This window comes from Manis pentadactyla, chromosome 3 (genome assembly GCF_030020395.1).
Source record: "Manis pentadactyla isolate mManPen7 chromosome 3, mManPen7.hap1, whole genome shotgun sequence".
NCBI classification, from domain to species: domain Eukaryota; kingdom Metazoa; phylum Chordata; class Mammalia; order Pholidota; family Manidae; genus Manis; species Manis pentadactyla.
In genome coordinates this window covers 138855686-138881032 of record NC_080021.1, presented here as the reverse complement: position 1 = coordinate 138881032, position 25347 = coordinate 138855686, and the positions used below count along the sequence as shown (strand labels likewise).

At 34.5% G+C, this 25347-nt stretch overlaps 1 protein-coding gene across 1 annotated transcript in view; it reads right to left on the bottom strand.

Moving 5' to 3' along the window:
• Window positions 1–25347, bottom strand: part of AGTPBP1 (ATP/GTP binding carboxypeptidase 1) — a 204774-nt gene that overhangs the window by 133218 nt on the left and 46209 nt on the right. The window contains exons 3-6 of the mRNA XM_036924836.2: window positions 12898–13022; window positions 5065–5132; window positions 2080–2143; window positions 1511–1657 (exon numbers count right to left, since the gene is read on the bottom strand). Coding sequence (XP_036780731.2) covers window positions 1511–1657; window positions 2080–2143; window positions 5065–5132; window positions 12898–13022 — 404 coding nt within the window. The remainder of the gene's footprint in view (window positions 1–1510; window positions 1658–2079; window positions 2144–5064; window positions 5133–12897; window positions 13023–25347) is intronic.

Genomic DNA, 25347 nt, shown 5'->3' with positions numbered 1-25347 from the left:
TGGGAGAGTAGAAGGCAGAGGAGCTGGAGACTGAATAAGCAAAGGCCAATGATTTAGTCAATCATGACTATGCAATGAAGCCCTCACAAACACCCATGAGAAGTTCATTTTGCTGTCTCTCCCTCTTCCTTCCATGCTTGGGGTACCAGAATGCTTCCACATGCCAGGGAGCCAGGCCTCAAGCTCCATGAGGACAGCAGCTCCTTTATTTCGAACCTCCAATCTGGAGGAAGAGGGCAGTCTTGTAGGATGGAGCCCTTAACCTGGGGGAATGTGGGTGCTTTCTCTGAGCAGATAGTGTCAGAACTGAGTTGGGTCTTCTGCTGCCCTGTTTGTGTTCGAGAATTGCTTGGTGTTGTGCCTGGGACAAAATACACACACACACACACACACACACACACACACACACACAAAACACACACACACACACACACACACACAAACACACACACACACGAATTGGGTGTCCAGGAATCTAAAAGGCCTTTAAGACAACACTTGTTAAAAAAAATAAATAATTTAAATATTTATACAATCCATACAGATGTGTGTGAAAAACATATAAACACATAAACTTTTTAGGATATACACATATACCTTTTAGAATAAGCATTTTAACCAAATATTTCAAAGTTTAAAGCCCATATGTATGCCACAAAGCAAAGGCAGAACTCTTAAAATCACTATTCTAAGAGCAGAGTACTGTTCTAATCTTTGTGCAAGTAGACAACTAAAAACTGAACTTGGGTCCTACTCAAAGGATGCCTTCCTCTGTTAACTTAACCTAAGTCAACTTCCTCCTTTATTTTGCATTCTGTGTTTTCTCAATTTGGATTAATATTTTGTATGCCTTACTGTTATTATAATTGGTCTTAACAATTTTTTATATCTTTTGTTCTTAACAAGAATGAAAGTTTTTTGTGCAGTGCAAATATGACTATTAAAGAAAAGCAAACACATTTTACCCCCATGCTCCTCTAAGCATTCCCATCCACACTTCCTCCTTCTAGTTCAACAGTGTCCACATTATTTACACAAATATACACATGGGCACACACACACACACACCAAGACACACTTGTGATTTTGACATATTTTCTTCCTTTTTCCACCATATATACTGTTAACTCCTCATGAATTTAAGATCCTTGATTCTTGCAGGTCACTAGTTGACTATAAAAAGCATGCCATGCAGTATTACAGAGAAGACAAGTAATGATTCTATAGCATCTTACTACACTGATGGGCAGTGACTGTAATGGGGTATGTGGGGGGGACTTGATAATAGGCGGAGTCTAGTAACCATAATGTTGTTCAAGTACTTGTACATTAACAATATCAAAATAAAAATAATAAAATTTAAAAATTACAAAAAAAAAAGCATGCCATGACAAAGACCAAGAAAAAGCAATAGCATTTTAGATTTTTTTAATTTACCAGTTTCAAGGCACACAGAATCAATGTAACAAAGACAGGTCCAATTTGATAATCATACAACTAAAACCCTTACCTTTAGGTCCAATCTTTGCAAGAATAGAATGAATCTGCACCATTAATTCCTCATTTGGGGGAGATTCTTTGCTAGCATTCATAAGTAACTGTAATAGTATTTGTGAACCACCCTTGGCGACTAAGAAACTTGCTCTTCTACCTCCACCTATAAATTTAAAAAAAAATGTGTCTAAACAATACACCTGCCATAACATATTAGATATCACAACTTGATAGCTTTCAAGAAATATTTAAAGTGATGATGTCTGCAATAAAACACACACCGTCAAAATGAAATTATGTTTTCTTTCATTTAGTATTTTAGTTGGAAAACAGCAGAAAGTAAATACAAGTGATGTCAATTCTATGTATGTTCACATCTCTGAAACACGTGAGCTTCAGTGGTAGTTTGAAAGATACTGGATGATACTAAAAACAAAGCAAGACAAAGCATATGACATTGCAGTTTCCAAAATTCCAATACCCAGAACAGCCTCAATATAAGTATCAGAAAAGTCCAAATAAAGTATACATGATACACTGTTGCTCACTATTTACAAACCAATCAGAAAAGGAAAACAAACTTACCGGCTGACACCAGCTCAACAAGAATGCTTAAGATATTAAGTGTAGTCTGAAGATCTTTTGTGTTCTGAAATAAAGTTTATTTATTAGCTATTGTTAGTTATGCAAATTCCCACATGCATCTTAATATGCTTAAACCATTACAAATCTGTGATTCTGAAATTTTTTCTGTTCCTGTTGGGCACTATCTATATTTTACAGATGACTTTACCAATTTCTCTAAGAACAAATGTATTCAAGTTTCCACTAATCTCACTTATCATTTCAGTCTCTTCTCCTTGCCCCTAAGGATTTCTGCAAATCATATTGAGCTACTATTCTCTTAGCATCAACATTATTACAAGAGGAATTAATTTGTCATTTGAATTCATCCTCACCTTCAACCAAATCCAAATAAATGAATTAAGATGTAAAGGCACTACAATGTATATGTAACTACCCAGTCACTTAAGCTCCCCTCTTAGAAGGCAACTTTGATACCAGTTTCTTATGTATCTAAAGATAATCTGTGCAAATAAAAGAAACCCATGTAAATATATTTGTAAATACAGATTTATTTCCCTAAATGATATTGCCTTATAGATCTGATTTTGTACATTGTCATTTTGAGTTATCAATAAAAGTTTCTCCATTCTTTTTAAGGGCTACAAGGTATGTTCCATTATATGGCAAAGCTGCTGTTTATGTAACCAGTCACCTACCAATGGGATGGTTAATTTTTTTAATCTTTAGCTATTACAATATTGCAGGAAAAAACTAAGTACATTTAAGTTACATGGGGTCAAGTACATCTATATGTGAAATAAATTCCTGGAATTTCTGGATCAAAGAATATGGGCATTTATTTTTATGGCTATTATTAATTGCTCTTCATGGATGTAATTTATACTCTCATCAAGATGTAGAAGAGTACTTCTCAAAGAGTGAACAATCTAATAAGAAAAATGTTTCAATAATGTACCTTTGGTTATATTTCTCTTATTAAAAGTGATGCTTGAATGAAGAAAATCACAAAGAGAGCACAATCATGGCCTATTCAAGGCACTGCCTCAGCCCCAGGGTAGAAGAGTTTTACAATTTTATACAAAGGAATTTCAGAATTGCTGTGTATTGGTGACTGGCAAAGGACTTATTCTTTCCCTTTCCAAAAGGGAATGAGTGCTGTCTCTGCTTCACCATATTAGGTCATAAATTGGTGAAACCAAAAAGCCACATCCAGACCAGATAAGGATTATGCATTAACCAGAAACCCTTCCTTGTCTTAGTTTTGGTGGTAATAACTGAATCACTGACTACTGGAAAGGATTTAGAAGAATGAGAGGGACAGACATTTGTTAAAGAGAAACGTAGATCACAGCAGCAATACTATGTGTTCAGCAAAATGATTTTATCTTCTTCCTGGATACACAATCAAATTATATTTTCCAGCCTTTTTGTAGTTAGGTTTAGCCATGTGACTGAGCTCAGCCCATTGGAACCTGAATGGCATTGCATTATTATCTCTAGGCCTCACCCAGAAAATCTCCCATATGTAATACACCAACTCCCACCTCAGTTGACCTCAACAAATTATGACAAGAGCAAGCAGGAAAAAAAAATGTTCAATTTCAAGTGCCATTTGTTTCTTTTTTTTTCTGAGAACTATCTGTTCTTAACTTTTATACATTTTTCCATTGGGTTACTGGTTTTTTTCCTTAGAAAAAATAAAATATTCCTTAGAAAAAATAGATTGTTCTTTGTAGAATATATATATATATACACACTATATATACATGATATATATATAGAATATATTAATATATACAAATGTACGAGTTGAAATATTTTTCCTCTATTTGTCTATGGTGTTTTTCCCCATGCATTTTTGGTTTATGTAGTTGAATTTATCAATCTTTCCTTTTATAGTTCCTGGGGTTTTTCATACTTAGAAAAGCTTTCTCTGTTATAAGGGTATTTAAAAATTTCTCCCATTACTTCATCTAGCATTATGATTTTATTTTCCATGCTTAAATCTTTGCTTGCTATGGAATTTACTTTATTGTAGGAAGTAAGGATCCAACACTATGCTTTTCTGGATGGCTACTGATTTGTCCCAATTCCACTTAATAAGTCATGCTGCTTTTCACTGATCTGAAATGTTACCTTTATTAAGTGGTACTACATTCTCATATGCATCTTAATTTATTTGGGGACTTTCTATTCTGTAACATTGATGTCTATCTTCTCATGTACAATTTCTAAACTATTTGAATTTTATAATGTTCTTTGATATTTGGGGGACTAATCCTTTCTGATCTGATTTTTCTTCTTTATTAGAAATATCCATTTATTCTTGCTTGTTATTTTCCCATTGGACTTTAGAAACAAGTCCTGGTATTTTTACTGAGATTACTTTAACATATCAATTTAGGTCATTTTAGATATAAAGTAATTCCTATCAATAACATAAACTCTCTCCCTGTTCTTTTTTTCCAGCTCTATTGAGATATAATTTTACATATAACAATGTGTAAATTTAAGGTGTACATTGTACTCCTTGTTCTTAACACTGCACTAAATTAAATATAAAATACTGATTCTAACTATAGCCTACTGATCTACCCAAAACTTTTACAATGGCATAGAAATTTAATTATTATCAATACAGTTATTCAACCAATATATGTAGTAAACTAAATCATGAAAATATATCAGCTAATATAATACAATAAATGAGAATTTCCAATATCAATATTTATTTTAATCTAAAGATTTACTTCCAGTTAATGATTTATTTTCTATTACTAACTGGAATGGCATGTTAAGATTTAAACTATGGATATCATTATAATCACATAGAGGTTTACCTAATATTTATTAGAATGTTTATACCACCATTCAAATGATAATTTAAAACATAAACTTTCATCCATTGGCTTTTCCTCTAGGATAAAAATTTTATACTGTGTATTTTTTCTTTTAAAAAACTAAAGCCTTCAAGTGATTTACCTCTAATGTTGACAGCAGAACTTCCATTCCTGTAGAACCTTTAGCTGTCATTTCTCTCCTTGTTTTTTCTGAAAAACAGAAAAAGGTTTCTTCTAAAACATGAAAGAAAATATATCACATATAGTTTTATTATATAGCTAATGTAGCATCAACAAGTGTCCAACTGATCCATAAACATTCTAAATTGGTACTTAGATGTTCCTCCCTCTAATGTTGCTAATTCTACTCTGTGGGGACTCCCAGATTTCAGTATAAAAGCCCTTCCTTACATTTTGCCACAGCTCCTATCATGGACTAGGTGAATCCCTGTTAGTCCCTGTAAAAATCTTAAAATCAGTTAACAGTTCAGGTACCAGAACTGGAGGTGATATAGGGGTGGTGATGGCAGGCCTTTTATTATCTTTATGACTCAAAATTGGTGAAAATGGAAATCTAGTACCATTTTCAAATGTTCTAGTTGACTTAATACTACTTAAGATGCTGAATCACACAAATATAAACAAAACTAAGGAAGTGCTACTTATGCAAGAGTCTGGAGAGCAGATCACCTGAATGATACTTTTCATCTCACTAAGACAGAAAAAAAAACAATAAAAATTATCCTACTACTTAAAGGTTTCTAGAGCTTTTCCACAATTCTTTTCCCTTGATTAACAAGAGAATAAAGGTAGATCATAGGTCAACATTTAGGAAAGGATCTAATATTTACTATTCCATGTATTTTACCTACATTACTTCACTTATGACTTAATTTAACCCTCTGGGGGGAAAATATACTCTTTTCACAGATCAAGATATTTAAATTCAGAAAGGAGAAAGAATCAGCACAGTCATCCAGCAAGCAAGAGAGACCAGGTGACCCAGGTGTTACTGTACCCAGTTTACAGTCTTTCACTGACCTTCACAGGAGTCACTCTTTTAGCGGGACTGTTGCACAAGACTCTATGACCCTCTCCAACTCTTTCACACATGAACATTAGTACCAGAAATTCTTTTAATACAGGATGAAAATGCCAATCATTTAACATTTTGAGATTTTAAAAACAGAGCACAAACAATCCACTTTCAACACAGCACATATGAAGTTCAAGAGACCAGTAGTACCAAATTTGTTCCATGTGGGGATAATCAAGGAAGTTTAAGAACAGAACAATAAGCACTGAGGCCCTGAAAAGAGGTGGAAAGGTCAGGCCAGGCCTTTAGAACTTCTGCCCAAAACAAATCCTGTTCAATTTCCATTGTGAATAAACAGAAAGTTCTATGTAGTATAGTTTTGATGCATACAAATTATATATGTACAATTTCAGAAGAACATGAAGTATGAGATGTAAAAGTCACAAAATCTCAGAATTAGTTGAAACTAAAATATCTGAAAAATAAGTTATTCTACATTAGGAGTTATTAAAGAGAGAGACAAATGTACTACAGAGTAAAAACTCATTAGTGTTTTTAAAACCAAATTCCTCCTTTGTAAAAAGTGTACGAGTCCTCTGCCAGCCCAATCTATCCTTCTTCATGTCCCTGGCCCACCAAAAAGTATTAAGTTGTAAAATAACCAAATATCCATAATGCACCCTTGATTTAATATTTAAAATAAGAAGAATGATTTAATACTGAAGGCAAATCATTTATCAATATTAACATCACACAGAACATTCAGAAGATTGAGATACCCACTACTAACAATTACACTTTCACTTTCAAGGAACAAACCACAAAAAGACTCTTCTTTTAAGATAGTACAATGCAGCCTCTAACTCCCCTTGTTAGAACAACCACCATCATCTAGTTTACTCCTCAACACTAAATGAAAACTAGGTGCTACAGTTTCCTACTCCACTCCAGATTCTGTCATGAGCTTGTGGATGATTCACTCAAATACCTATTCTATAGTTTCTTGACCTTGTAACAACAAAATACTTCTCCCTGTTCTCCAATTTATCAACCCTCCCAATTCTCAAACCTTAAAACTGCTCTACCCTTGATATCTTAACCTCCAATCTCCCACTTTCAGACCGCTGCCTAACATTCTTACTCCTTTTTCCTTTCTAAAGATTATATAAACCTCACCATCACTTTCACTGAAACTTCAGATTTAGCAACAGCAATGCTGTTTTCCCATAAAAATCCATCCCCACCGAACCCTCCTACACTGCTGGTCAGAATGTAAGCTAGTTCAACCGTTGTGAAAGTAATATGGAGGTTCCTCAAAAAACTAAAAATAGAAATACCATTTGACCTGGGAATCCCACTCCTAGGAATTTACCCAAAGAATACAACTTCTCAGATTCAAAAAGATATCTGCACCCCTATGTTTATCACAGCACTATTTACAATAGCCAAGATATGGAAGCAATCTAACCATCCATCAGTAGATGAATTCATAAAGAAGATGTAGGACATACACACAATGGAATACTATTCAGCCATAAGAAAGAAACAAATCCTACCATTTGCGACAACATGGATGGAACTGGAGGATATTATGCTCAGTGAAATAAGCCAGGCAGAGAATGACAAATGCCAAATGATTTCCCTCATTTGTGGAGTATAACAATGAAGCAAAACTGAAGGAACAAAACAGCAGCAGACTCACAGACTCCAAGAAGGGACTAGTAGTTACCAAAGGGGAGGAGTGTGGGAGGGTGGGTAGGGAGGGAGGGAGAAGGAGATTGAGGGGTATTATGTTTAGTATACATGGTGTGGTGGGGGGGTCACAGGGAAAACAGTGTAGCACAAAGAAGGCAAATAATGCATCTGTGGCATCTTACTACACTGATGGACAGTGACTGCAATGGGGTATGGGTGGGGACTTGATAATATGGGTGAATGTAGTAACCACATTATTTTTCATGTGAAACATTCATAAGTGTATATCAATAATACCTTAATAAAAAAATTTTTTTAATCAGTCCCCTCCGTAACTAGCTTGGATTCCAAGCCCCACTCTTAAACTCTCCACCACAAACCCTCATACAGAAGTGACTGCTAAAATGTGCATTCTCTCCTCCACCACAATAAAAATAATGCCACAAGAATTTCTTCTCCTAGTTTAAGACAATACCAAAAAATTCACCCTATCCAACCTTATTTGGAAACACAAAACTGCTCCTTTCACTTAATTCATAGACATTACTATCTGCCCCACCACAGTCCACAGTTATTCCAAATTTGTAGTACCAGTCCTCAGTCCCTCCTCTCAACCTCTAGACCTCTGCTCCCAAATCTCACACCTACATTTCCCTCAATGAATTGAGACAGTTATCAGTTACCACAGATGAAATCCTACAAAATAATGACCAAACTCCATATGCTCATCTAACAAATCCTTGACACTCTTGAATTCCTTTCTCCAGTTCAGAAGGAAGTGCCCCTTCCACTATGTTCTGAATCCCATCCTTTCTACCTACTCATGATCTTACAGCTTCAACCTCTACCAATATACTGTTTTTTTATTTTTCCACATACTGAAACTAAATTTTATCTTGCCACCCCCTCTATTTCTCCTTTCTTTCTTTCTCAGTGGAGGTACTTAAGCAAATAAACAGTCTACACTTTCTGTTATTTCATTTGCACTCACACTACTATATATTTAATCTTCTTTCTAATCCCACCATTTGAAAGTGCTCATGTTGTGGTCAATAATTTGTTAATTATTAAAAAGATCTTTATTTTACTAACCTCTCTGTTCCTTAACATTGCTGACTACTGCTTCCTGCTTTGGCTTTTTTGAAAACAGTCATCCCAGTTCTTATACTGCTCCATGTTTCTTCAACAACTTCAATACTCCAAATTTTATTCTTAACAGACAAGACTTTTAAAGTAGGTATTATAACTGTAATCAATGGTGTTAAGGAAAATAAGCTCACAAAAGAACCAAATGCACATTTTATAAGAGAAAAATACAATATCTAAAATAATTATCTAATGGCAGAATGTACAGGAAAGAGGTATGAACTTTCCAATGTGAATAACAGAGAATTAGAAAATATGAGCTTCAAGTACCTCTGAAACAATCTCACAAAGTCTAACATATGTGCAATTATGGTCCCAGGATAAAAGGGAATTGGGATTAAAAAAATTTGAACAGCCAAAAATTTCCTAAATATGGTTAAAGATATAAATTTACAGATTCAAGAAGCTCAGCAAATTCCAAGCAGTGTAAGTACTAAGAAAACTACAGCCAGTCAAACTTCTGAAAACTAAAACTAAAGGAAATCCTGAAATCAATAAAAGAAAAATGACATAACTTTTCTTTGAAAACAAAGAGTCAAAAACAGATCTCATTTGAAATTATGGATGTCATAAAACAGTGAAAGCACATTTTAAGTGTGTTTATAGTGCTGAAAAATAAAAACTGTCAATTTGGAATTCTATATCCAGTAAGAATATCTTTCATGAATTAGATGAAATACATCCATTTTCAGATAAAAGGAAAAAAAATTCTTCCACAGCAAATCTGCACTACTAGAAATGCCAAAGAAAATTCCTTACACTAAAGGAAAATGATACCAGATTAAACTCACTTCTTTAGAAAAGAATGAAGAACTTAAGAAATGATAAATACATGGATAAATATAAAAACTTTTTTCTTTTTAATGTCTTTAAAATACACATGGCTGTCTAAAGAAAAAACTGTCTTGCAAAGTTTATAATGTCCAGAGATATTATAAATATGACTATAAAGAATGGAAAATATAAATGGATCTATAAGGATCCAAGGTTTCTAAATTTCACATAAGGTTACAATATTAATTCTAAGTGAAGTGTGAAAAGTTAATGACACATTGCTATCTCCACAAGAATGACTTCTTTAAAAATACAAAGAGGTGTTAACTTAAAAGTCTATAGTAAATTAAAATGAAATTCTAAAAAATGTTCAAATAATCCAAGACTGCAGGACAGAAACAAGGAATAAAAACAGCAGAGACAAACAAAAAGAAATCACTGTAGACCTAAGTCCAATCAACATTACGTTAAATGTTAACAGACTAAATGCTCAAATTAAAAGGCAGAATGTCAAACCACCATCTACAGAAGATACACTCTAGATTCAAAGATATAAATAGGTTGTTGAAAGGAAAAGAATTGAAAGAGCTATATTATGCAAACAATAAACAAAAGAAAGGAGAAAGGTGGAGGGGCTATACTAATAGCAGACAAAATAAACATCAAGGCAAAGAAAATTAATAAAAAAGAACATTCCATAATGAAAAAGGGTAAAGTCATCAAAAGGGCAAAAAAAGGTCACAAATATGACTGCATTTTATCATTTTTACAGGACCTTTATAGCTGTATATAAAATAGACAGTTCCCAAAACAAAAATCTCAGCTTTCTCCCTCCTTACCTCAAGAAAATTTCACTCCACTTCCATTACTTCAAATTACTAAGCTTTTTTCTCTTAATCCTGCTCTTCACTCAAAACTTTGTACTAAATTTTTCACTTTTTCTAACATCTTTACAAGGCATAAAACTATAAGCAATAATTATAAAGTTGTATTGTCAGGTTTCTAACATGTATAAATATAATGTGAAAATAAAGAAAAAGAAATGGAGATGTATCGGGAAAAAATTCAATTATTTTACCAGAGTTGTTAGTATTAATGTGAAGTTTACTGTAATAAGATGCATATTATAATCTCTAAAGAAAATAACTAAAAGTTTTAAAAGTTAAAAAATCAACAGATAACATAAAAGAAGACAATGAAGAATGAGAAGAGGAATGTAAAAGACATGAACCAAAAAGAAAATGAAGCAAAATGGCAAATGTAAATACAATCATATGAATAAGTACATTAACTTAGAAGCACTCAGATTAGATAAAATCTTTTCCATACCAGAACTTTTATTTCAAATACATTTCTGAAAGTGGAACTACTAAGTCAAAAAGCAGGTATACTTTAAACTTTAATAAACATTGGCAGATTCTTTTCTCCAAAGTTTGTAATAATTACTGCACCAACAACAACAATGAGAACACCCCCATTTTCCATATCCTCAACAGTAATGGACATTGTCATTCCCTAAATTCTGCCAATCTAACTAGTGAGAAGTATCTTTGTTGTTTCCATTAGCAATCCCTGACTTTTAAAAAGGTCAAGAACCTTTTCATGCGTCTACTGGTTATTTGCATTTCTTCTTCCTTGAACTATACGTTCCTCATCTTTCTCCTCCAACTGAATTATCCTATAAATGATGATGGAACAATCTTTCACTACTAGTTCATACTGTGTTGACCGGCTAAACCAAGATACTACAAACAGAGTCACTGTATGACAAAACGCCAGGGGACAGTGCTCAGGGCTGGGTCCCCAGCGGTGGAGGGCAGAGTGGGGAGAGGGCACTCTGGTAGCAGGATGGGTGGAGGCATTTTCAGAGGTGATGCTGGGAAGGGGCATCCAGACTGTGACGAGAAGTGTCACAATAGTGGCAGCAGTGCACACAAGTGTCACCTAGAAGTTTAGAAAACTTTATTTCTCACCTAGAGGTCTTCTTTTATTCCTGTTGCTTTGGGGTTTTTGTTTTTGCTCTGAAGAAATATTTCACATGGCAATAGAGTGAATCATACTTGGAACATTTAACTTTGCACTAATACAAATAACAAATATCCTTGTACATCTACCTTAGTTGAAAAGCACAGTATCTCCAATGGCTAACAACCAGTACAGTGACTTTCTGAATTAAAAGGTGCAGGTATTTTAGATTTTGCTAGAAACAAATGCAATCCACTAGAAACCTCTCATAGGTTTTCAGGTCTGCCAACTACCCCTCTAAACAAATGTGTTGCCCAGGAGGAAGTTATCAAAATAAATTAAGAGTCTATGACTACAAAGAAGGGTTAATAGATACTGAGCCTACTGAATACAGTGCCTATTAAACATCTTACTTCAATGACCCGAAACTCCAGTATAATGAAATAATTAAAAATTAAATAAATCAAAATATTAGGAAATATCTGGATCTTAATTTTAATGGAATGCCTTTAATATGTCACTGTTAAATATTAAGGTAGCTGCTAGTTTACTCTTACTTTAAAAAAGAAAAATCAGGGTTCTTTTTAGCACACATTTTAGAATCTTAAATTCCTTTTTTAGCATCTATTGAGATAATCACGTATTTATTTGACCTGTTCAAATAATGTTATAATGATGTATTTCCTGACATTAAACCATTTTATATTAGCAGTGATACTCATTTTTAATGTATAATTAAATTTAATTCACTAATGTTTTATTGGGATTTTTCACATTTATGCTCCCAAACACAAAGTCAGTACTTTTCTTCTCATGTCCTCTGTCAGGGTTCTGAAACCAACTCAGTAGAACTATCTTCACAAAATAGAGAAATAGTGCCTAATTACAGATACCATTTAATGAACATTTTTAACATTCTTTTTACATGTTTCTCATTTAGATCTCATGACAATCACATTTCAGAGATGGTGTAGCCAAGTCCTAAAGATTCAAAACTTCCCTAAGATCACCAAACCATTGAATGACAGAGCTTGCATTTCAAAGTGGGGATAATACTAATAACCAATGTTCTATGCTACCTGACATCTTTTGGTCAACATTTCAGAACAAGTAGCACTAAATATTAGGTGTTGTTTAAAAATGGGGGTGGGGAGCAACCATATATAAGTAAAATAATTGTTTTTAGAAACAATGCTTTGAAGATCAATTTCTTCCACAGTTAATCAGTTTTCTAGTTTTTAAATATACTTGAGAAAGTACAATTTTCACAGAAAATCATCTATCGAAAGTTTAAACAATCTCAGCGTCTACTTTTAAACAATAAGAAAAGCAGTCCAAAACCAAGAAATTAACACTTACCTTGACTTTGAGCCAGATGAAGAATTTTTGATGTAACATATCTGGCAGTATCTGATTCTGTAGATTCAGCATTGATCTTCTCCAGTTGAGCCAGCAGTCCCACAACCCGAGAATTATTGGTAAGACTAAAAAGAATGTTACTTTAAATTAGAGTATATTCTACATCAAGGTCACGGTTTAAAAAAACAATATCCTTCTACAAGCATTAAGCATTTATATATGTCACATATCTTTACTCTGTTTTATAGCTTAACATTGCTAAAATTCTATTGACTTAAGAAAGAAACATATTCTATTTCAGAAAACCACAAAGGTGCTTTCAACCCTGTCCAGCAATCTTACATGAGACCCTGAAAGTTCACTTTTCCATTCTCCACACATGTTCTATACTCTCCTCTAACCACCCCTTCCACCCCTCACCAATCTCAGTTAGTGCCCTGCTTTGTAACTGTTGTAAAATCAAACAACATGCTCATCTTCTCACTACCAGATCCTTAAACCTATCTGGTTCTCCACCCATATTTACTTCCTTGTTTCCATTCATTATGCATCTGCACACCTGGTACTGTTTGGTACTGTGCTAGGTATTGCCCACAGTAAACAAAACAAAGATTCCTGACCCCACAAAATGAACATTCTATGGTGACAAATTACTTAAATAATTATACAGTATTAAAGTGGTGGGAAGTGCTATGGAGAAAGGCAGGTTAGGGAGAATAGAAAGTGCAGGGTGCAATTTTAGACAGAATGGGCAGGGAAAACCTCACTGAGAAGGTGCCATTTAGGGAAAGGCTTGGAAGATGTAAAAGTGAGCCTTGCAGATGTCTGCAGAAAGAGCTGTCCAGGAAGAGACCCCAAAGCAGGAGCATGCCTGCTGCATTCAATTAAAAGTGAGGTGGCTGGTACAAGTGGAGCAGACTTAAAGAATAACAGAAAGAGATGAGGTCACAGTAGAGAGTCAGATGGGACAGAGCATAATCATTTAGAGCCTTATAAGACCACTGTACGGACACTGACTTTTACACTAAATGGAATGGGAATTTTTTTAACAGAAGAGTGATGTGCTCTGACTAGCTTTTAAAAGGCTCTCTTTGACTAGTACGTTGAGACTCACAGAATAATCCCTCCATGGTATACTCGACCCCAGGCCTTCCTGCATTCTCAAAGTATTTGCTTTCTTCAAAGAGATTAATCTTTCTCTGATTCCTCTCTCTCGCTGTCCCCTGGATCATACCCACTGGCACACAAACATGGGAGTTCCCACTACCATCTTCCCATTGCTCTACTACTCCTTGAATGAGATGTCTGTACTTGCTCACTCCATTTCCTCACATACTGCTCACTTTTTCAGACTGCTAACTTGACTTCTGCACTGTGAGGTTTCCCAAAACTCATACTTCTTCCTCGTCATGCTCACTGTCTCAGCAGCAGACAGCTCCTCTTTCTTCAAAAACTTCCATTTGGGAGCTTTAATAATTCCAAGCTCTCCTAATTTTCTTCCTCTCACTTCTTCTAGATCCCCACCATTGGCCCCTCCTCTGACACAACTCTGGACACTGAAGCCCCCACAGCTCCACCCTCAGCCCTCTTCTCTTCTCACCTTCCACTCTCTGCCCTGAGTGAGCTCATCTAGTCCCACAGCTGTAATACTCAACTACTGCCTGGCCCCTACGTTCTGGCCTCAGCCTCTGAGAGCTCACCCAACCCAAAAAGCCCAACACCAAACAACTTCTTTCCTCCTCCCAACCTTAACCTTGTTTCCTCTCTTCCAATCTTAACCTTACCAAACTCACATAGAACAATCACACTTGCTCAAGACAAAAATCTAGAGTCCCTTTTCCACACACCCCAAAAAATCACCTCCATCTCTAAAACATATCAAATCCATCCACTATTATTACCGCCCAGAGCCAAACAATCAACACCTTACTTGGAGATTAACGCCTCCTACCTAGTCAGCTTTCATTCTTGCTGCCCAATAATCCATTTTCACGGTGATTTTTAAAAATATTTTGAAATAATAAACATTCATTGGAAGTTGCAAAAATGTAGAGTGGCCCTTGTACATTTCATCTAGTTTCCCCAATGGTTACATTTTACATAATTCTAGGACAACAGCAAAACCAGAAAATAGACATTAGTCAGATGTATAATTTGATGACATTTTATCATGTGTGTATCTGTATAACCACAAATCTAATCAAGTTATACAGCTAACAACCCTTCAATGACCTCCCTTTATTTAGACTTTACGTAAAATCTTATTTCCTATCACAGCCTAACAGACCCTATGTCACATGGCCTCCATGTGATATAGGATCTGTAATAAATATTTAAAATATTAAAATGTACCCACAGAATTTATCACTATTTGAAAGATGGACATTCCATGAAGGTAGGGACTCTGCATGTCTTACCCTATATTGCCAGTATTTCAAACATCAGCTGGCACAGAACAGGCAACACATAGCTATGTTACAGAATAAACAAATCTGGAAACATATGGAAAACATTTTTTTTTTCAGATTAACTACTGTGCTCAATGCTTTAAATCTGGAGATACTTCACCTGAAAAGGTTATCTGGAGGGTGAAAAAAAAATCTTGAGCAAACTATTCGAAAATGTACCTAATATACCATTTAAAATAAAATAATGCACTGTTTCCAAATCTTTCAGATAGCCAGCATACTAACGAAAATATATGTCAATATGTATAAATTTCCAAATAAAAAAACCCACTTTAATATGTACTATATCACTAACATAGTTTTAAAATATACAAATTCAATATATTCTTTAGAGTAGTATACACACACACACACACACACACACACACACACACACATAAAGAAATGTACTTTATATATATGAAGAGATGCCTGGAAATGATGAACATCAAATTCAGAAGAGTAATTACCTCAGGGATAAAGAAGAAAAATGTATTCGGCAACAATACACATTGTATTTGTAATTTTTTATTTCTTGGGTGACCAACACACAGGCATTCATTATTTTATTCTCTGTTTTGGTATTCAGGACTATTTCATAATTCTTTAAATAAAATTCTGTAGAGATAAAAATAAGCTAGTATTTAAGTTTTTATATATTTTCTTTTTCTTCCAATGTTTCAGGAGGAAGGAATGATTCCTTAAAACTGTTATCATAAATATGAATGAGCAAAAACATTAACATAATAGAAAATTCCAAATATGAACAAAAGAAGAAAAAAATAGTATAATGAACCATCACACACCCACCACCCAACTTCAACAATGATCACAAGTCACAGTCTTATTTCAACACACACCAACCTACAAGCACACACATCTCACTGGTTAACTTCAAAACAAATCTCAGAGATCACTTCTTCTGTAAATACTTTGGTATTACCTATTTCCTAAAATATAAGAACTCTGAAATAACTACAGTACCACTACTACACCAGAAAACAATGACAATAACCTTTTAATATCAAAATCTAGTCTGAATTTAAATTTCCCAAATTCATTCTCTCTCATTTTCAATAACAGCTTGTACAAATCAGAAACCAAATGAGGTCTACATATTCTATTTGTCTTTTAATCTACAGGTTTTTTGTCACTTTTTTTTCTCACAATTTTTTTGCTGAAGAAGCTTGGTTATTTATCCTATGTTTCCTGCATTCTAGATTTTGCCAATTTATGTCCATGGTATCAATGGTGTATGTTTTGCCTATCCTCTTCATTTTCTATAAACTGGTAGCTGAATTTAAAGGCCTAAACTGATTAAGGCTTAACTTGGTGACATAAGTTATTTATAACTGGTACTGTAATCTTCCATAAAAGACAAATAGTATCTGATTACTTACTTTATAATATAAGCAGTCATTGGTCACTATTGCCTAGATCCATTATTCCATTAAGGGTTGAGAAACAGTGATACTCTAACATTCCATTCCTTCATCATATGTTAACTAGGATAAGTGCATAAAAAGAAAACTCCTTATTTAATTATCCAGAAGTACAATTCATCAAATAAAAGCAAAATAAATGCTGGGTTTTTAATTTGTCAATCTTTACCCGTTTTCAGAAGAATGCCTTCATTTCCTAAAATCCTCCTCAGGTAACCAATGAAGTATTTTGGTTTCATATGTCCATATGAACTCAAGATTTAAACACATTTGATATCTTTTATTCACTGCAGTTATTAATGCCCAAATTTATCCAACTTTGATCAATGGGGACTTCTTCAAGTTGCCTCCTGAGTCCTTTTGATAAGCTCATAGTCTTGACAGCTCATAGCTTTCTGGCATGACAAGACTATTATTACTGGCCAGCAGTCCTCAATTTACTCCATAAAATTCTGAGAATACCTGAGACCCTTTCAGAAAATCTGCAAGGTCAGACACTATTTTCATAAAAATAGTAAGACTGGTTGACACTGTATTGACATTTGCACTGACGGTCCAAAAGCTGGCACCACGGCAAATCACCACAAATCAAGGCCAAATTGTATAGTAGTCACTATTCTTCACCACCATGCACTGAGTTAAAAATGCCAGTTTCACCCAAGAGTATATATCTTATTAATATTCTGTGTGCACATATAACATTTCAGCACTACAGTGAAATGTGATGGTTACCTTGGGGTGAGGCGTTAACACTTGTATGATTGTTTAAATTGCAAGCTGAGCTAGCCATTTTTTCAGAGTACTTTAAAAAACAACTGACAAGCAATGATTGTTCAGACTGGACTGTTCTGGCATACATTTTTTTTGGAAATAAACAAAGCCAGTCTACCATTTCAGGGAAATAATTGACAGATTTGTTGCCAATGACAACAAGGAAAAAACTGATGAGATATGTTGCCAGTAACAAAATTTGAACTTCGGAGCAAAAATTATAATTTCGAAAAACAGATGTGCCATCATGACCTTGAGAGCTTCCCAATAATTAAAGAATTTTCTGAAAAATCAATGGTGAGACAAATAAACATAATTTTTAATACTGTGTGATAACAACAGAAGATCTGCTTAACTCACAGAATCAGTATTTTCCAAATGACCAAAGTTTGATGCTACAAAATCATATATGGGTAAAAGAATCATTCAGAATGAAACAAAACAAATGACTTTTAATTTAACAACAAAAACTTCACTAAGTATGGTTTCAGACTCCATATTACAACTAACATTTAAGAAACTACCACTTCACGTTTTAGTATAATTACAAAGAATATACATTTCAACTTGAATTTCAAACAATATGGCTTTATTTACAAAGTAAATTATCATTCAAAAATGTTTACTTCTCATTCTTAACTATTACTCTTGCATTAATCACATTAACTGTTTCTTTCCAAATACTGAACACACTTTATTCCTCCATCACAAATCAAAGAACAATTATCCACAATTATCAGAAAATTTTTACTCAAATACTTCTTTTCCAATTACATATCTATATAAGCCCAGATTTTCTTCATTTCCTAAAAGAGCACCACACATATACAAAATATATATATATGTACATATATGTGTATACTTAACATATATTTCATATAATATAGATATTGCTATATACATATCATGACCAATTGAACTCAGAAGCAGGTTAAGAGAATCCAGCTGTCTTTCACTAAGCCAGAGATTAAAGAGATTTGCAAAAATGTATAAAATAATGCCACTTTTTTTTGGAAAAATTTATTTGTAACACAAAATATGCTACTACACATGTGTCATGCTAGACACAATGATTCTATTATTGCTTTTGTTGTAAATAAATTTTTGTTTAGTTTTATTATTTTATTGAAGCACAACTGATACACAATAATGGTTTCAAGTATACACAGAATGATGTTACAGAAACATTGACTATATTCTTTCTTTATGCTGTACTTTATCCTCATGACTAATTTATATTATGATTGAGATCTTATGCCTCTTTATCCCCTTCATCTATTTCACCCAACTACCCCCACCCCTCCCAGTGGTAACCACAAGTCACTACTCAGTGTATGTGAGTTTGTTTTGTTCATTTATTTTGTTTTACTTTTCTAGATTCCACATGTAAGTGAAATTACACGGTATTTGTCTTTCTCTGCCTAACTTATTTCATTTAACAGAATACCCTCTAAGTTCATCCATATTCTTGCAAACAACAAGATTTCATTCTTTTTTATGGCTGAATAATATTCCATTGTATACATGTCCCCTGTATATATGTATATATGTACCATCCTCTATTGATGGACACTTTGATTGCTTTGGAACCTTGGCTATCATAAATAATGCAGCAATAAATATAGGAGTGTGTGTATTTTTTGAATCGGTGATTTTGTTCTCTTTGGGTATATACCCAGAAGTGGAATTACTGGGTCATATGGTATTTCCATTTGTACTTGTTTGAAGAACCTCCATACTGCTTTCCAGTATGGCTGGACCAATTTACATTCTCACCAACAATGTAGAAGGGTTCCCTTTTCTCCACATCCTTGCCAGTACTTGTTACTTCTTCTTTTATGGATAGTGGCCATTCTGATTGGTAGAAGATGATATCTCATTGTTTTATTTAATTTCTCTGATGATTAGTGATATGGAGCATCTTTTCACATGCCTGTTGGCCACCCATACTTATTTGGGAAAATGTCTATTTTTTTATTAAAATTTTTAATATCTTTTTTATTTTTAATGCCCTTTTTTTTACTGGGTTGTTTTTGGTGTTGAGTCATATGAGTTCTTTATATATTTTGGATATTATTCCTTTATAAGATATACCATTTACAAATACATTCTCCCATACAGTAGGCTGCTTTTTGTTGTTGATAGCTTCCTTTGATATACAGAGCTTTCCGGTTTGATGTAATCATCCTTGTTTATTTTTGCCTTTGTTTCCCTTGCCCAGGGAGACATATTCAGAAAAAGATTACTCGTGCTGATGTTCAAGGGATTCCTATGTCTTCTTCTAAGAGTTTAATGGTTTCATGTTTTATATTTAGATCTTTAATCCATCTAGACTTTACTTTTGTGTATGGTATTAGATGGTGATCCAGTTTCATTCTCTTGCATGTAGCTGTCCAGTTTTCCCAATACTATGCATTGTTGTGTATTCAAGAATACTCCTCTGTCATGTATTAATTGACTATACATGCTGGCTTTATTTCTGGCCTATTTATTCCATCAATGTCTTTCTTGTGCCAGTACCATACAGTTTTCATCACTGTACCTTTGTAATATAGCTTAAAATCAGGAAGCATGATATCCCTAGCTTTGTTCTTTTTCAAGGTTGCCTTAATTATTTGGGGTCTTTTGTGGTTCCAAATAAATTTCAGGATTATTTGCTCTAATTCATTGAAAAATGCCATTGGTATTTTGATGAGGATTGCACTGAACATGTAAATATCTTTGGGCAGGATGGACAGTTTGACAATATTAATTCTTCCTATCCATAAGCATAAGAGAGCTTTCCATTTATTTGTACCTCCTTCAATTTCTTTCATCACCATCTTATAGTTGTCAGAGTACAAGTCTCTCACACTCTTGGTTAGTTTTATTCCTAGGTATTTTTTTTTTGATGCAGTTGTAAATGGAATTGTTTTCCTGATTTCTCTTTCTGCTAATTCATTGTTAGTGTATAGGAATGTAACAGATCTCTGTAAACTGATTTTTGTATCCTACAACTTTCCTGAATCCAGTTATTAGCTCTATAATTTTATGGTGGAAGTCTTTAAGATAGTCTCTATACACTATCATATTATCTGTAAAAAATGTCAGGTTTACTTCTTCCTTACAGTTTGGGTGCCTTTTATTTCTTTTTCTTGTCCGACTGCCATTGCTAGGATTTCCAGTACTATGTTGAATTAAAGTAGGAAGAGTGGACATTCTTGTCTTGTTCTGAGTCTTAGAGGAAATGTTTTCAGCTTTTCACCATTAAGTATGATGTTAGCTGTGGATCTGTCATATGTAACCTTTATTATGTTGACATATGTTCCTTTCATATCCATTTTTTGGAAGTTTTTATCATGAATGGATGTTGAATTTTGTCAAATGCTTTTTCAGCATCTATTGAGATGCTCACGTGGTTTTCAATCCCTCCTTTTGTTAATATAGTCTATCACATTCATTGATTTACAAATACTGTACCATCCTTGCATTACTGGAATAAACAACACTTGGTCATGGTGGATCATCCTTTCAATACATTTTTTAATTGAGTTTGCTAATAATTTCGTTGAGAATTTTTGCATCTATGTTCATCAGGGACACTGGTTTGCAATTTTCCTTTCTGTAGTGCCTTTGTCTGGTTTCGGCATTAAGAGTAATGCTGGCCTTATAGAATGAATTTCAAAGTATTATCTCCTCTTCTACTTTTTGTAATACTTTATGAATTGTTAGGTATAAGCTCTTCTTTAAATGTTTGGTAGAATTCACCTGTGAAGCAATCTGGTCCTGGAATTTTGTTTGTTGGGAGTTTTTTTTATAACAAATCCAATTACATTGCTGATAACTGGTCTGTTCAGATTCTGCTTCTTCCTGGGTCAATCTTGGAAGATTGTATGTTTCTAGGAATTTGTCCATTTACTCAGGGTTGTGCAGTTTATTGGCATCTAATTTTTCATAAAATTCTCTTATAGTTCTTTGAATTTCTATGGTGTCAGTTGCAACTCCTCCCTTTTCATTTGCAATGTTTATCTGTGTCCTCTCTTTTTCTTGGTAAGTCTAAGGGTTTGTCTATTTAGTTTATCTTTTCAAAGAACCAGCTCTTGATTTCATTGTTTTTTCTATTGTCTTTTTATTCTCTATTTCTGCTCTGATCTTTATTGTGTCTCTCCTACAAATTTGGGCTTTGTTCTTTTTCTAGTATCTTTAGTCATAAGGTTTGATTATTTATTTGGGATTGTTCTTGTTTCTTGAAGTAGGGTTGTATTGCTATGACCTTCCCTCTTAGAGCCACTTTTGCCATATCCCACATATTTTGAACCAGTGTGTTTCTGTTTTCATTTGTCTCCATAAACTGTTGATTTCCCTTTTAATTTGTTCATCAATCCATTGATTATGTTTAGCCTCCATATGTCTCGTGTTTTGTCTGGGTTTTTAATGTAATTAATTTCTAGTTTCATATCAGTGGGGTCTGAAAAGATGCTTGATACAAATTCAATCATCTTAAATTTACTGAGACTTGTTTTATGTCCTATAATGTGATCTATTCTGGAGAAGGTTCCATGCGAACTTGAGAAGAATATATATCTCCTGCTGCTATTGGATGGAATGTTCTAGATATATGTCAAGTCCATCTGGTCTAATGTACCATTCAATGCCACTGTTTCCTAACTGATTTTGTCTGAATGCTCTATCCATTGATCCAACTGGGGTGTTAAAATCCCCTAGTATTATTGTAATGTAAATTCCCCCCATTAGGTATGTTAATATTTCTATGTTGGGTGGATAAATATTTACAATTGTTATATGCTCTTGTTGATCCCTTCAACATTATATAACGTTCTTGTCTATTGTTGCTTTCTTTGTCTTTAAAATCTACTTCAAACCAGCCTTACAAGATATGTCAAAGGGACTTCTTTAGGTGGAAATGTTAAGTATAAATATTTTTCATTGGTGCAAATAAACCTACAGTAAAGGAAGTTGGTTACAAAGCAAGCAAAGTTCAAAAACCAAAAGTAGTAAAATCAACTATATACAAATAAGTATTGCTACTCCTGCTTTTTTCTTTTATTTTTGTGAAATATCTTTGTCCATCTCTTCACTTTCAGTTCATGTATGTTTTTAGGTCTGAAATAAGTGTCTTGTAGGCTACATATAGATGAGTCTTGTTTCTTTATCCACTCTGCCACCCTATGTCTTTTGATTGGTACATTAAGTCCATTTATACTTAATTATTGATAGGTATATACTTATTGCAATTTTGTTAATTGTTTTCTGGTTATTTCTAAGTTCCTCTCTGTTCTTATCTTTTTTTACTCTTCTCTTGTGATTTGATGTGTTTTTTTAGAGTCATGCTTGGATTCTTTTTATTTTTTTGTGTATCTATTATAGGCTTTAGGTTTGGGTTAACATACAGCTCATCTATAGCTTTAAATATATAACAGAATATATTAAGTTGATGGTCATTTGATTTCAAACACTTTCTAATAGTTCTACTTTTTTATTTTTTCTCCTTTTCCAAATTTTATATATATGATGTCATAATCTACATCTTCTTGTGTATCCCTTGAATAATTTGTATATAGTTGATTTTACTACTTTTGCTTTTTGAACTTTACTTGCTTTGTAAGTAACCAACTTCCTTTACTGTAGGTTTATTTGCACCAATGAAAAATATTTATACTTCACATTTCCACCTAAAGAAGACCCTTTAACATATTTTGTAAGGCTGGTTTAACGGTGGTGAGTCCTTTTAACTTTCACTTATCTGGAAAACTTTCAATTTCTCCTTCAATTCTGAATGATAACCTGGCAAGGTAGAGGATTCTTGGTTGTAGACTTTTCCCCTTCAATACTTTGAATATTTCATGCTACTCCCTTCTGTCCTGTTTTTGAGAAATCTGATAGCCTTATGGAGTTTCCCTTAAAAGCAATTGTCTGACTTTCTCTTGCTGCTTTTAAAACTCTCTCTCTTTATCTTTAGTCTTTGCCATTTTAATTACTGTGTCCTGGTGTTGTCTTCCTGGGGTTCATCTTATTTGGGGCGCTCTGCACTTCCAGGACTTGGATATCTATTTCCTTCCCCAGATTGAGGAAGTTTTCAGCTATTATTTCTTCAAATAGACTTTCTACCCCTTTGTCTCACTCTTCTCCTCCTGGGACCCCTACTGTGCAAATATTGTTTCATTTCACATGGTCAGAGAGTTCTCTTAGCATCTTCTCATTTTTAGAAGGTCTTTTTTTCTCTCAGCTTCAGCTTGGTTACTCTGGACTTCTCTATCTTCCATCACCCTGATCCACTGCTCTACCTCCTGCAGCCTACTGTTCATTCCCTCTATTGTATTTTTCATTTTATTTATTGTACTCTTCAGCTCTGAATGGCTTTTTATATTTTCTATCTTTTGGTTGAAATTCTCTTTGAGCTCCTGCACTGATTTCCCCATTTCAGTGAGCAGTTTTATGACTATTACTTTGAATTCTTTATCAGTAAGACTGCTAATCTCCATTTAGTCCTTCTTCTGATATTCTATCTTGTTCTTTTGTTTAGAACACATTTCTCATTTGGTTTGGGGGTCTATGTTTCTTCCTTTGAAGAAACAGGTCAGCTATGCCTTCTGATATTTAAAGTAATGGGTTTATGAGGTAGGTGTTCTGTGGTACCCAGAGGTTAAAAACCTTTTGCTCACAAGAGCCCAGTTCCCTGTTACATCTGGGCTGTGGTTGCTGTTGGTGGACTGTGTGAGACCCACCTTTCTGCCTGTCCGCCAGAAATGGCAGATCTCCACAGGTAGCCTATGTGTACCGTTTGTGTGCCTTGAGGCACTTCTACAGGATATGTTGTGGGCAGGGCCACCCTCTGCCTGTAAGCCAGCAGTGGCAGACTGCTGCTGGGTTGAGGATGCCTGATGTGTCAGTGCTCAGGGAAATACCAGGGCTGAGCCAGAGGGGCAGATGGAGAGTTTCAGAGCTGACTCCTGCAAGCTTCCAGCCAGCTGGATGGCTAGGAAAGGCTACAAAAGTTTCATCCATCTGCCATTCCTTTTTTTGGAGAATGCTCCCTCAGACCCTTACCCCTCTGGCACTCTCTCCATGTCTAGCAAATCTTTCAAACTGTTGCCTCTGTGTTGGCTCTCACAGGGCCTGACAGAGTGCACCCATCTTCTACAAGCAACAGAAATCTCAGCCCCCCACAGTGCTCTAACTCTCCCTTGTGTCCAGCCCATTAATCATCAAAGCCCAGTGCCATGTGAACTCATCTTCCCAGAGATCTCCAGGGACAAATGTGCCAGATTCCTGAGTATTTATCCCCTCCCTGCTCTCTTCCTCTCCCTACTGCTTGTGAGCTGGGGTGGGAGAAGGGCTTGGATCCTAATCAATCATGGCTCTGCCCCTTTACCCTTCTCAGTGGTCTTCTCTTCTTTGCCAGGTGTAGATGGTCTATTCTGCAGTCTTCAGGTCATTTTCAGGGTTGGTTGTATTCAATGCAGTTGCTTCCTCAATGTGTATGTGGGAGAGTCTCACTGTGCCCACCTATTCCTCCATCTTTGAGCTGAAAAAATGCTTCATTGTGGGCTTTCTCTGGTTTGCCTGATCCAAAGCAGTTTGTTCAGTTACTAGATTATTTTCAGAGGAAGTTGTCCCATATGTAGCTGCAGATTCAAAGCATACACAGAGATGAGACCAGGATACTCCTATAGACCATCTTGAATTGGAACCCATAACTCTTTACACTATTATTATGTGAATATTTTTAAATTTCTCACTTTTAATTTATAATATGGTAAATATCAATAGATAAAGTAACCTCCATCAAC